This window comes from Dermochelys coriacea, chromosome 18 (genome assembly GCF_009764565.3).
Source record: "Dermochelys coriacea isolate rDerCor1 chromosome 18, rDerCor1.pri.v4, whole genome shotgun sequence".
Lineage (NCBI taxonomy): Eukaryota > Metazoa > Chordata > Testudines > Dermochelyidae > Dermochelys > Dermochelys coriacea.
In genome coordinates, this window is record NC_050085.1 from 2,349,480 (window position 1) to 2,361,916 (window position 12,437).

The window sequence follows — 12,437 nt, forward strand, 5'->3', positions numbered from 1 at the left end:
AGTCAACACATCTTTTAGATGAACAGCTCCAAACTATTAAGCCTCATCCCATATTGTGACCTGGCCCCTTTTGTGCTGGGAAAGTGGCACAATCTCCCCTGCTGGGGATTGCCCCTGCCTTGCAGTCCCCAGCATAGGAGCTGTGTCAGCACTACTGTGCTCCAGCAATCCCTAGCTGGCAGACACACTCAGGGGGCTGTTGGTGTAGGTTAGTGAAGACCCCTGGCTCCTGAACATGTACTGGGGTCAGGGCAGGTGTAGAACCAGCCTTGGAATCAGGGAGCTGCAGTGGTTTCCTTTGCAGCTCTCCCCTTTCCTTGGCTGAGTTTAGAGAATCCTGGGCTGAGCAGCTGGCCCGCTGTTTCAGGCTTTCTGCAGACTCAGGCAGACATTCCTGTGCCTGTTACAGCTCCTATTTCCCAAGTTCGGCCATAAGGCTGAACGATCTATCTGAGATTCTGGGGCCTGATCCTCCAGCAATGGGCAGATCCTGACAGACTGCACTGGGCCCTGCCATTGGCTAGTGGCCTGGCATGCAGCAGGGAGGGACAACCAAAGAATCCCCAGTGGGCAGCAACAGGTCCACATACTTGAGCTGTGGGACAAAGAGCAGGCAGCCAGCACTGCTGGGAGCTGCCCACCCAGCCCAGCTAGAGGGTCTGAGAAGTCATCACATGCAATACATGTACATGTGAACACACATGGCTACAGATAAGTTTCATGCTTTGGCCTGCACCTTCTGATTGACTGGCAACTGGGCTGAGCCCAGGGACCCAGCGTCGCATCCACACCCATGATTCATCCCCTCCGTGTCAGTCTCAAGGATGCACTCACCCTTCCCAGCCCTTGGACCCTTCTACTCCATCCCTCAGCGGGCACCACCGGCATGTGCAACAACAAACAACCAAGGGACCAGCACCCACAACCACAACCCTGGCACTAGGCCACAGAGCACCAACATGCAGAACCACCAGAGTGTGGGCCCATAGCACTGTGGCTTCACCACAGCGTATAAGCATGCGTCACCGCCACCAAGTACTTGCATGTGGCACTGCAGCATCTCTATAGAGCACCAGCACATGGCACCACTCACTGCTGCAGGGCACTGGCACACAGCACTGCGCACCGCTGTGGGGCACCGGCATGTGTCACCACAACATCACCACCCAGCACAGCCACATTGGTCATAGGTTCTGCCACTCTGCACCCCATGCACAGTGTGGCTCCCGCCCTCCAGCCCCCTCACCCAGGACACCGGGGGCCTTACCTGGGGCAATGAGTGGGTGGGTGGTCACCGGTGTCACTGTCCGGCTCATGGGGTGCCCTCGGTTGTCCATGCTGGTGGGCACGCTGCCATCTCCCTTTTTAAGGTGCTCTGCTGCCTGCTCAGCCTGGCTGCCCTTGGCGGCTGCAGAGGGAGCCGGCCCCGCGGCCTTGCCCTGAGAAGTGTTGGAAGCCGGCTGGCTGCTGCTTAGAGCTGGCTTCATGGCCAGGGTGGGGAGTTGCTGGGCTTGGGAGGAAGCCACTCCTTGTGCTACTGTCTGCTGGGCTCTTATGGCCAAATTCTGGACCTGAAGCAGAGGGGCAGGAGGGCCCAAGGCCTCAGCATGGGGCCCAGACACAGCCCCCAAGATGCCCATCCCAGGGACGGGGCTGAGCTGGCAGGATCAGCCCCTTCAGGCAGCCCCTGGGGACCAGAGAGCGACTGATGGGGTGGACACCAAGCCGCCAGGAAATGGCCCCACAAGTCTCTGATGGCACCAGTTCAGACCCCCTGGGCACAGCTGGATTGGAACCAGCAGGCTAGAGTGGAAAAGCCCCTCTGAACCACCCCCCGCCCATGTCCTTTCCTGCCGATGGCTCCTCCCCTGGCACCCGCCTCTCCTGCCCATGCCCCACCTCTCCAGCCAGTGCCTTGCATCGCAGCACTGACATCCCCAGCACATTCAGTCATGGGGAAGGTATTTGCTGACGGTGCCTTGGCACCCCTTGGTGGGAGTGCGTGGGCCGGCTCTGGGCACTCCAAGGGCTAGGCTCTCCTCACCCATGCCCCTCCTGCAGCCAGGGGAGGCAGGCAAGGGGGGCCGTCTCACCTGAGCAGTGGTGGTGGATGGCTGGGAGGTGGGGGCTGCACTGCCCTCGGGCTGCACCGCGGTGACTGTGGCCGTAGGAGTGAAGATGAGCTGGGGGGATAAAGGAACAGCACGGCCTAGGCTCCTAGCTACTTGCACAAGGTTACTTTGCTGGGCCTGGAAATTACATGAAATGTGTTGCCTTTTACGTCACCCGCTGCTGGCTCAGGCCGAGAAAGCAAAACCAGCAGCCCCGAGTCCCCCAGGGCTGGGGATGGCCCCGGGACAGGCCTTGGGGGCACAGAGGCAGCTCAGGCAAAGGCAAGGCCAGGGGAGATGGGTCAATGCAGAGACGGAAGAGCGGGGGGGGGGCGGGGCGTGAGACAGAGAGAGAGACTGGGTGGGAGGATGTGTAATGGGGGGAGTGGGTGTCTATGACAAAGAATACAGTTCTGTCACCAATTCTGTGACTTTCTGGGAGGTCTTCTGGGGTAGGGCTCGAACCACAGTGGGGCTGCAGCAGTGGGTGGGGTTGGGTCAGCATCCTTGGGGCTGGAGCAGCTGCCGATGGTCAGGCCCAGTGCCGCCAGGGCAGGAGCAGCGGCCGGCAGTCAGCCCAGGAGCCACCGGAGCAGCGGCTGGGGTGGGTCAGCCCAGGAGCCACCGGAGCAGCGGCTGGGGTGGGTCAGCCCAGGAGCCACCGGAGCAGCGGCTGGGGTGGGTCAGCCCAGGAGCCACCGGAGCAGTGGCGGGGCTGGAGCACCTGCAAGTCCCCGCAGTGCTCGGACTGTTTGCCCTCCCCCGCCCGCAGGTATTTTTAGTAGAAGTCAGGACAGGTCACAGGCTTCAGTGACTTTTTATGGTCTGCGACCTGCCCCTGACCGTTACTAACAACACCCATGACAGAATCTTAACATGAACAGAGAGAGAGAGAGAGAGAGACCTAAGAACGGCCACTCTGGGTCAAACCAAAGGTCCATCTAGCCCAGTATCCCGTCTTCTGACAGTGGCCAGAGGCAGATGCCCCAGAGGGAATGAACAGAACATGACAGTTATCGAGTGATCCATCTCCTGTCATCCAGCCCCAGCTTCTGGCAAACAGAGGTTTAGGGACACCTAGACATGGGGCTTCATCCCTGACCATCTTGAGTGAGTGAGAGACTGGGGGTGGGTGGGTGAGCATGTGTATATGACTCTGGGTGCAAGTGTGTGAGGCTGGAGGGCGGTGAGTGTGTACCAGGGTGGGGTGTGAGCACCTGACTGAGGCAGTGACAGGATGATTGTGCGTGTGGGAACTGGCATGGGGGAGGGAATTTCTGCCATTGGATCAAATGGTGGTGGTGAGGGATGAAGCTGTCGAACTCCACGGAGCTATTGCACAGTCTCTGTCAGAGCACTAATATCCTGGCCCCACGCGGCTGCAGCCCCACACGTGGGAACCCGATGCTCAGGTCAGGTCACTGGGATCTTATGGCAGGTCAAGCTGGAGAAGCGTGAGAGAGAGTCCTCGGGCTGAATGGGTCTGACCTCCCAGGTGGGATTCCCTCCCCGGCTCCGTCTGTCACACCTGCTGTAGGCCAGTGGTTTTCAATCTGCGGGTCGTGACCCAGTACTGGGTCGTGGAATGGAAGGCACTGGGTCACGGCAGCTCTGGTCAGCACCACCGACCGGGTCGTTAAAAGTCCTGTTGGCGATACTGACTGGCTAAGGCAGGTTAGTTCCTACCTGTTCTGACATTGCACTGAGCCCCAGAAGTGGCCAGCAGCAGGTCCAGCTCCTAGGCGGGGGGGCCACGGGGCTCCATGCATTGCCCCTGTCCCAAACACCAGCTCCACACTCCCATTGGCCAGTTCCCGGTGCCTGTGGGTGAGAGCTGTGCAGAGCTGCTTGCATACCTCCGCCTAGGAGCCGGACCTGCTGCTGGCTGCTTCCGGGGTGCAGCACAGTTTGCGGTGCCAGGACAGGCACGAAGCCTACCTTAGCACTGCTGCTGGCTGGGAACCGCCTGAGGTAAACCCACACCCCAATCCCCTGCCCCAACCCTGAGCACCCCCCCAAACCCAGAGCCCCATCCTGTACCCCAAACCCCTCATCCCCAGCCCCATCCAAGAGCCTGCACTCCCATCGCAGAGCCCTGACCCCCCTCCTGCCCCAGCACTGAGCCCCCCAAACCCAGACCCCCCCTGCACCCCAAAACTCTCACCCCCACCCCAAAACCTGTACCCCCAGCCCAGAGCCCCCTGCCATACCCTGAACCCCTCATTCCCTGCCCCATCCCACAGTCCATACCTCCGCACTCCAATCCTCTGCCCCAGCCCTGAGCCCCTCCCACACCCAAACCCCTCATCCCCAGCTCCATTGGGACGCGGGCATCAACAATTTTCTTCAACTGTGTCACCAGAAAAAAAGTTTGAAAACCACTGGCCTATTGGCCCGACTCTTGGGGAGTGCCCCGACTGTGAGTGATGCGTGCATGTCCCTGACTCTGGGGGCTGTGACCCTGACTATGTGTGTGTGACTAGCTGTGTGTGTGGGTGCACAGAGGACACGGGGGGGGGTGTGCACAGTGGACAATGGTGGCAGGGGGGCGACCTGGCCCCAGGAAATATTTTTTCTTCATGGCCGACTGGCTCTGGGAGGAGGCATCAAGCCTGGCAGCTGCTGCCATCAATAACCAATCGGAAGTGCCCCTGACAGACCCACTGTGAGCCGGGGAGCCAGCAAGCAGCCTGATCCACCACCTACTGCAGCCTGGATCGTGCCACGTAACCTGGGGCTTTGACCAGCAGCACCCCCCAGACTGCGCCCTCACCCACCTTGGAATCAGCACTCGCTCGTGCCCCCTCCCCTGTGTGCAGGCAGCAGGGCAGCTGTGAGCACCGCACGGCTGCAGGGCCAGCAGGGGGCGCCCTACCTTGCCAGGTGACGGATTTCTGCAAATCATGCGCCCCTGGGGGCCCAGTCCTTCCACAAAGGCGCCTTGCATCCAGGCTGAACAGGTGGAGCTGAGAGTCCTGCCTCCTTTCCCCCCAAGTGTGAAATCCTGGGACGCTGCTGCCAGGATTTGAACTGAGCTTCCCAAGAGACTAGAGATTAAATGTGTCACCTGCTTCCCAGACGCCTCCCTGTGGGCTGTCTGGGGGGATGGACCCAGAGCCCTGAGCCAGGACCCTCTAGCATGGAAGATACAGGAGTAGCTTCACTACCTAGCAACAGCATTAGGCTCTTATCCTCTTGTGTGGCCCAGCCATTGAGGGGAAACGTTCTAACAACAGATGACTGGGGTCCTTGAAAACCCCTGCCTGCCTGAGCCCAGCAGGCCCGGAGGAATGGCCTGGTGCCCTCCCAGCTCCAGCCTGGGGACCGTGGCACAATCCAGGCTCAGCCTCAGGCTCCCCACAGACCCCAGCAGAAAGTGCAGAGGCCAGAAAGCAGAGCTCCCCTCCCAGGCATCTGTGCAAAGTGCCCAGCCCTGGGCACCACCACCACCTCGCTAGACCGGCAGGCACCCCTGTTCCCCTGTGCCTACCCAAGCGGGGGTGTCCCCGGGCAACAGCAGCTCCTGCTGGGGTATCGGGGAGGCCCAGGAGGGGCTCTGGAACCAATGCTGGGGGCCCCTTCCCCTCTGCGTTCGGCCCCTGCTCACTTCCAGCTGGAGACCAAAAGGGAGGAAACACAGAGAGCCTCAGGTATAAACACTGGGCAGGGGAGGCACAAGCAAGGCCAGGCCACCCAGGGCCTGGAACAGGGCCATGCAGCCGAACTATGGCACAAACACAGGGAGGACCAGGGCTCCCTAAGCACTGCTGCTAAAGACACACCTGGGCCCAGGGCAGCTGCCGGAGGAGAAAGGGCTGTGGGGAAAGGGAGCAGGGGGCTGGGACAGGCGCTGTGAGGGGCAAACCGAGAAACAGTAGGGGGCTGCACCACCAGCTCGACAGAGCCTGTTGAGTACCCAGGCAGGAAACCTGCACCGCTGGCTGCTTCGGCATAGCTGACGTGGGAGAGCAGGGGGCTGCGTGTTGGGATTGAGGGGCATTGGCAAAGCTCAGGGAGAAGCCTGTCCTATGCCTTGTGCTAGCCAGAGTTTCAGCCTCATTCATTCATTTCCATGAGCACCGAGTTCCCCACTTTCTGTAGCTAAGAAGCCCTAGAGGCTTTTCCTTCAGTTTCCTCCGAACCCCGCAGCTCAGGCAGGCAGACAGACCCGCAGATGTGGGTAGAGGCACAGACAGACAGATTCACTCCCACCTGACTAACTGCCATGGGCGGGGTGGGGGTGGAAGGTTCAAAGAAGAACTAGAAAAGTTCCTGGAGGCCAGGTCCATCGACGGCTATCAGCCAGGATGGGCAAGGAAGCTGTCCCTAGCCTCCGTTTGCCAGATGCTGGGAATGGGCGATGGGGTGGATCACTTGATGAATACCTGTTCTGTTCATTCCCAGCTGGCACTGGCCACTGTTGGAAGACAGGATACTGGGCTAGATGGACCTTTAGCCTGACCCCGTATGGCCGTTCTTAAAGTGCTGAAGAACTCCATGGGGCTGGCCGGTTTCCCTGCTTTCCTCAGCACATGTCCAGCGCCACAATGCATCCGGACGGGAGCAAGTTCCCTTGACAGCCATAGGGCTGGCTGCTCACCAGCCATCCTGCTTCTCCAGCAGCACGGCACCGTGGGGGAAGCATGAGCGTCAGGGGCCTGACAGGGGACAGCGGCAAAGCAAGGGGACCCCAAAGGCATGACACACACAGGCTGCCTAGGCAGGACTCAGGGCTGGCGAGGGGTGGGGGTGAGCGATACGACCTCCCAGCCCTCAGTCCTTGCCAGCCTGTCACCAGGGTGGCCATGGCTCTGACGTGCCAGCATGCGGGGCTAGGAGCAGAGAAGGTGGCTCGTCTAAGGGTCACTGCTGCCCTCTGGTGGGGAGAATTGGAACTGCTCACAGGGTGAATGTGCAGGTGCCTCACCACTGCCCTCTGCTCGTAGCAGTCCAAGCTGCACATGGGTATGGGGCAGGGGTGCTATTCCAGCCCCAGGGATCTGGCACTTCCAGCGCCATGGCAGGAGTGGCAGGCCCATGACCAATGATCCTTTGAGGGGGGAGGGGGAGAGTGAGGGGGAGTTTACACTAAGGCCCCCCACCCTCACTAGCGTCTCTTTAAAAGCAGCAGGGGGGGGGGAGGGAGGGAGGGAGGGCGGGCAAGTGGTGCCTGCATGTGGCACATTCTGCGCCTGCCTCTTACCATCTGGGCCCGGAGGTACATCTGGGCCTGGCTGGCCGTCAGGGCGGGGGAGGTGGCATTCCCCAGGAGCACAGCCTGCTGGGCGATGCCTGAGGCGGCTGCAGAGTTCACGCTCTGAGCTCGGTTGATCAGCTGGGCGGCGGCAGGGGACGTGGCCAGGTTTATCTGGGGAAAGAGAAGGAGCCGTGGGATGGGGCATGCTGCCATTCAGACCCACTGTGGGCTCAGAGCCCCTCCCCTCCTGCAGGGATCTCCCTGCCTTTGCAAATGCCCTCCCGAAAGCCAAGGAGGATGGAGGCTGTGTCGTGGGGGAGGGGAGTCCCATAGCCTCTGGCCAGGAGAGGAGGGGGCAGCTGCAGTCAGGCTCCCTGTGTCCGGATGCCAGCCCAGGAGGGAGGGGGTGGAGATGGGTGCTGTGGGCACTGGGGCTCTGAAGTATGCTCAGCTCCTACAGGGGCTGAGACTCTCTTCCTCCCTCAACACCCATCTGCCAGAGGGCTTGGCCCCATGCCCCTCACTGAACAGCTGCACAGCCCGCCCCACCCCCGGGAATTCCCAGGCCAGTCCTGCCCAGCGCCCTGCAGCACAGTGCACAGCATGCTGAGTCCTGTGGGGTGGCCCCCGGTGGCTGGACTCAAGAGCTCTAGGGCCCTGCTCCCAGGGCTGCCAGAGGGAGCTGTTCTGGAGCTCCAGCAGCATGGTGAGCAGGGAGGTGTGTGTGTGTTAATACATGCATAGGTGCCAACTCTGTGGGTGATCCGGGGCTGGAGCACCCACAGGGAAAAATTAGTGGGTGCTCTGCACCCACCTGCAGCCAAACTCTCCTCCTCCCCCGTAACACCTCCTCCTCCTCCCCTGAGTGCGCCGCATCCCTGCTCCTCAGCCTACCTCCCAGTGCTTCCCCCTCGGCCTCTGTCAAACAGCTGTTTGGCGGCCTGTTGGGAGGGAGGGGGAGGAGCGGGAACGTGGCTCGCTCAGGGGAGGAGGCGGGGCCAGGGCGGGGATTTGGTGAAGTGGTTGGAATGGGGGCGGGGCACGGATGGAGTCAGGGTGGGGCCAGGGCCGGAGGAGAGTCAAGCACCCACCGACGGAAGCAGAAGTCGGCGCCTATGAATACATGGACGGTATCTGCTCCTGGCAGCTTCTGGCGTCACTGCCCAGGAAAAGCTGGAGCAGTCAGTGGTCCCACCAGGGGTTACTCAGCCCGCGGGGCCACACAGAGCAGAGGGGCACTGTCCTGGGGTTGGACTTACCGTGGGCTGCTGGGATGGCGTCTGTGAAGGGGCATTGCTGCTGGAGGAGCCGCTCTGCCTGTTAGCAGCCAGACTCGCCTGGAAGAGAGAGCAAAAGGCAGGTCATCCCCACCCCGAGCCCAGCACCAACAGCCCCCTGGTCCCTCCCAGCCCTTCAATATGGGGCCTGGGGGTCACAGAGTTTTTTTCTGGAAACGTTTGCTCTAAAGTTTCCCTGCAAACCCCAGCCCCATTAAAACCTGTCCACACCTGAATGAAATTAGAACAAACCCTGTCATTCAGCAGAGTTCATTCCGGCCATGACCCCATATGCATGGTGCCCCCTGGCACCAGCTGCGCAGCCAGACACAGGCTCACACCCCGCTGGGCAGGACTCGTGCCCAGAGCCAGACACTTGTCCCCCATTCCGATGACTGGTGTCACATCCAGGTGGCTGCAGGGGCTCGGCTGCTCCTGTTCACCCAGCTGCACTGGGGCACAAACAGAGCCAGCGTTCAAAATGCTCCTCTGGGTCCCCAACTCAGTGTGGGTAGTGCAGATCTCTGCCTGTCACCAGCACCGGAGCTGTCAGTGGGGCTTGTTCCCAACTCCTCCTCTCCAGCTGCCTCTCGCCCCATGGGGCAACAGCCCAGTGACCCACCCTGAAGGGCACAGAGCCAGTGGGCTGAGCGGCCCAGCCCCGATGCCCAAGGGCTCCTCCTTGCCTGACAGAGGGTCATGGTGCCCCACCTGTGTGATGGCCCTTTGGAATCCATGGGCGGTACCTAGATACCATGGTGATGGGCAGGTGAGAAGGCGGGTGCGTGGGGACGGCCGAGCGTGGGACAGACAGGTTCAACACACAAAGGAGAGATCAAAGTCCCTGTCCCTTGCCCATCACCGCAGTACGACTAGCAGGGGCCTGATTCTGGGCCCCTGGAGCCAGCAGGAGGGGAGACTCTGGCGTGGAGAGGAGACGGGTGCTCGCCCCACAGGTGTGCCCCAGGCATTTGTAACCCGCCACCCCCGTACCTGTTGCACGGCCGCCAGGCTCTGGAGCTGGGCGCTGCCGAGGTGCTGCTGCTGCAGAGCGGCCGTCTGCAGCATGAGGTGCTGCTGCTGGGCCGCGTACATCTGCTGCAGGTACTGCGCCGCAGTGCTGGGCTGCCGCTGCAGGGCCTGCTGGATCACCTGCAAGAGAGGGCGGAGGAGTGAGTCCCTCAGCAGATGGTGCCTGGGCCCCTGGGTGCCTGGGCCCCTCCAGCCAAGGCTGCATTTTGCTCTGAGAGCAGAAGAGAGGGAGGCCCCGGGCCAGATCCGGGGCTGCCCCCTGGGCCGCATGGAAAACAAGGCGATGTCTCGGGAGCTTTGCTGAGGGTAGGTCAGAGAGACCAGGGAGCGTTAATCGGCTGGGGGCCCCGATGTGCAGGGCTCTCCCATCCATCACAGCCTGGGGCCTGCCCACCTTGCTCAGATCCCTTCCCCCGCCTCCGGCGATCCATCCTCCCACACAAAGCAGGCTGACAGCTCTTCTCTGGCCAGCCTGTCTGGCATCTGACCCAGGCTCGGGGAATGCAGGGAACTTACAGTGAGTGATGGGGCTTTGGCCAAGTGGTTTTAGCCAGGGGAGTCCTGTAACAGGAGGCATCTGGGAATGGACTGGCCAATGGCCCTGCACCAGAGCATTTACACACCATGCTTCGCTTACACAGTGGACCAGCCCCAGCAAAGCCACAGAGACCCCCCACGCTTAGAGCTAAGTAGTGGGTGCTTTTCTCTGCAGCCCTGATCCCTGCAGCATCTGAGTGCCCGAGCGCCTGGCTGGATCCAGTTTTGGTTGTGGTTCTCTAGCACTCCCAGCCCAGTCACAGGCTCCGGGACCCGACATGCCCTGCCAAGAGCCTTCTGGGCGGCAGCAAGTCCTTTCAACTCCAGGTCCTTTCAGTAGGAAGTGAGCACTCAGCACTGCATGGGATCGGGCCCTGCGTGTACAAACACACTTTCCAACAGAAGAGCTGAAGCTGGGGTCCTCCCAACCTGCCTGCCAGGGCCTGGGTTCTAGTGCCAAGGCAGCACTGTTCATCAGCAGCTCTCAAAGGGGTTTACAGAGCGGTCAGTGACACTACCCACACCACACTCCTGGGGAAGCTGAGAAGCCACTGTCCAAGGCTGGGAATGGAATTCCGGGCTCCTGAGTCCCACGCCAGTGCTTTATACACAGAGTTCAGGGGGCCAGGTTAACCCTGTCCCAGCTAACGACACTCACAAATCACCAAGCAGAGCAATTGCTGAGCTGCTATGAGCAGGGATGGGGGCTGGGACTACTCCAGCTTTGTTTCGTGCACTGCACCTTTAAATATCTAGGAGCCTGATAGCAGTAGGGGGAACTGCCACTCTGTGGGGCAGGGCCACTGCAGCATGTTCCAGAGGAGATACCCACACTGTGCTCTCTCCCAGACACTTTACTTTTTCTTGCCTTGATTTCCCTTAATCCAAGTCAGTCATAGTGAAAGGCTCACTTTGATCTTAGTGAATGGAAAATACAGCAAGGTGTGTGCAGTGCCCAAGTCTGCAGACAGATCCCCAGCTGTGCCCATCAACATATCTCCACTGAGAAGGTTGATTTACACCAGCTACAGATCAGGCCCAGAAGCTCTGAGAGAGATGTCAAGCTTTCCTCTTTCATTTCAATGCGGTGCTAAAGGTGACTTGCAAAGAGGAAAATAAAGAGTTTGTGCCCTTTGTTGCATCTGAACAGGGGAGTAAAGAATGTCTGGAAAGGTTTGCTCTTTTTAAAAGACATTTTTCTGGTTGTCTTCTTGTCAGAAATCCAGCTCGGATGATCTCTGTTCCCTTGGAGCTATATGGAGGACAGAACTAGTTGCATTATGAAATCACATATATCAAGAGAGTGGCACTTGGTTCCTGCAGACAGGAAGAGCTGTCAAATCCAGTCCCTGGGGTTGGTTTGCATTTAACTCACATACCTAACAAATCCTTGGCAGAAAAACAGTCTTTGTTAAAGAGCCAACATCTCAGCTCCTTTGATTAAGGACTGACCTAACTTCCACCCTACTGCCCTGAGCCTTCCAAGGTGTCCTCCAGCCAAGCCTTGGCAGCCCTGATCTACCCCCTAGGGTTAATAAAGCCATAAAAAGAACCATCCAGACCTTCTCTGCATCAGAGAGAAGGAAAAAGGCCCAAACCTGCCTGTAACTTTGTAGCTCACCTCAGACTCTGAGGCTTAGTGGCAAATGACATGGCCACATTAACTCTTTCACTGCTGGTCATCTGATCACAAATATCTACCTATCGTAGTTAGTTATCTGGCCCCAGCACTGTAGTGTCTGCACTCCAGCTTAAATATATTTCTCCTCCCACCCCCCTGGCAGGCAGGGCAGGGCTGTTATTCCCATTGTACAGGGTGGGAACTGAGGCCCAGAGAGACTATGTAACTTTCCCATGGTCACAGAGAGTGTCTGTGGCCGAGCAGGGAGCTGGCCCTAGGGCTCTCCAGCCATGTGCTCACATCTTAATGACTGGTCCTCTCTAGCCCACCTGGGATCCGGGGTGGAGTCAGCCCTTCTTCATCTCCACTGTGACCTCTGGCCTGAATGGAGTGGTAACAGTCAGTTCCATGTTAGACCCTAGTATATTGACCATACAGTCCTGCCATCATGGGCATAAACCCACCCAGCATTTATTAATATCTATGAGACACCTGTAACCAAATGACTTTAAAGAGCTTTGCAGACATTCATAAACAATACCTTAAACAACATGCTGGGACAGGTCAGAATGCTCCCCTCTTTGTGCCTTAGTTTTCACACCTGTAAAAAGGGGGTGACATGCCCAAAGCCACAAACCAAGAGCAAGGGATAGAACCCAGCT

The 12,437-nt window shown here is 59.5% G+C and overlaps 1 protein-coding gene across 5 annotated transcripts in view; it reads right to left on the reverse strand.

Moving 5' to 3' along the window:
- Window positions 1–12,437, reverse strand: part of PHC2 (polyhomeotic homolog 2) — a 141,679-nt gene that overhangs the window by 37,290 nt on the left and 91,952 nt on the right. For 3 of the 5 annotated variants that reach the window (XM_038376925.2, XM_043500098.1, XM_043500099.1), the window contains 5 exons: window positions 9,579–9,737; window positions 8,568–8,645; window positions 7,315–7,479; window positions 2,094–2,183; window positions 1,268–1,571 (listed from right to left, as the gene is read on the reverse strand). In XM_038376925.2, the coding sequence (XP_038232853.1) occupies window positions 1,268–1,571; window positions 2,094–2,183; window positions 7,315–7,479; window positions 8,568–8,645; window positions 9,579–9,737 (796 nt within the window). Of the gene's footprint in view, window positions 1–1,267; window positions 1,572–2,093; window positions 2,250–7,314; window positions 7,480–8,567; window positions 8,646–9,578; window positions 9,738–12,437 lie in introns of all 5 variants that reach the window. The other 2 variants (XM_038376923.2, XM_043500097.1) reach the window with 1 other exon arrangement.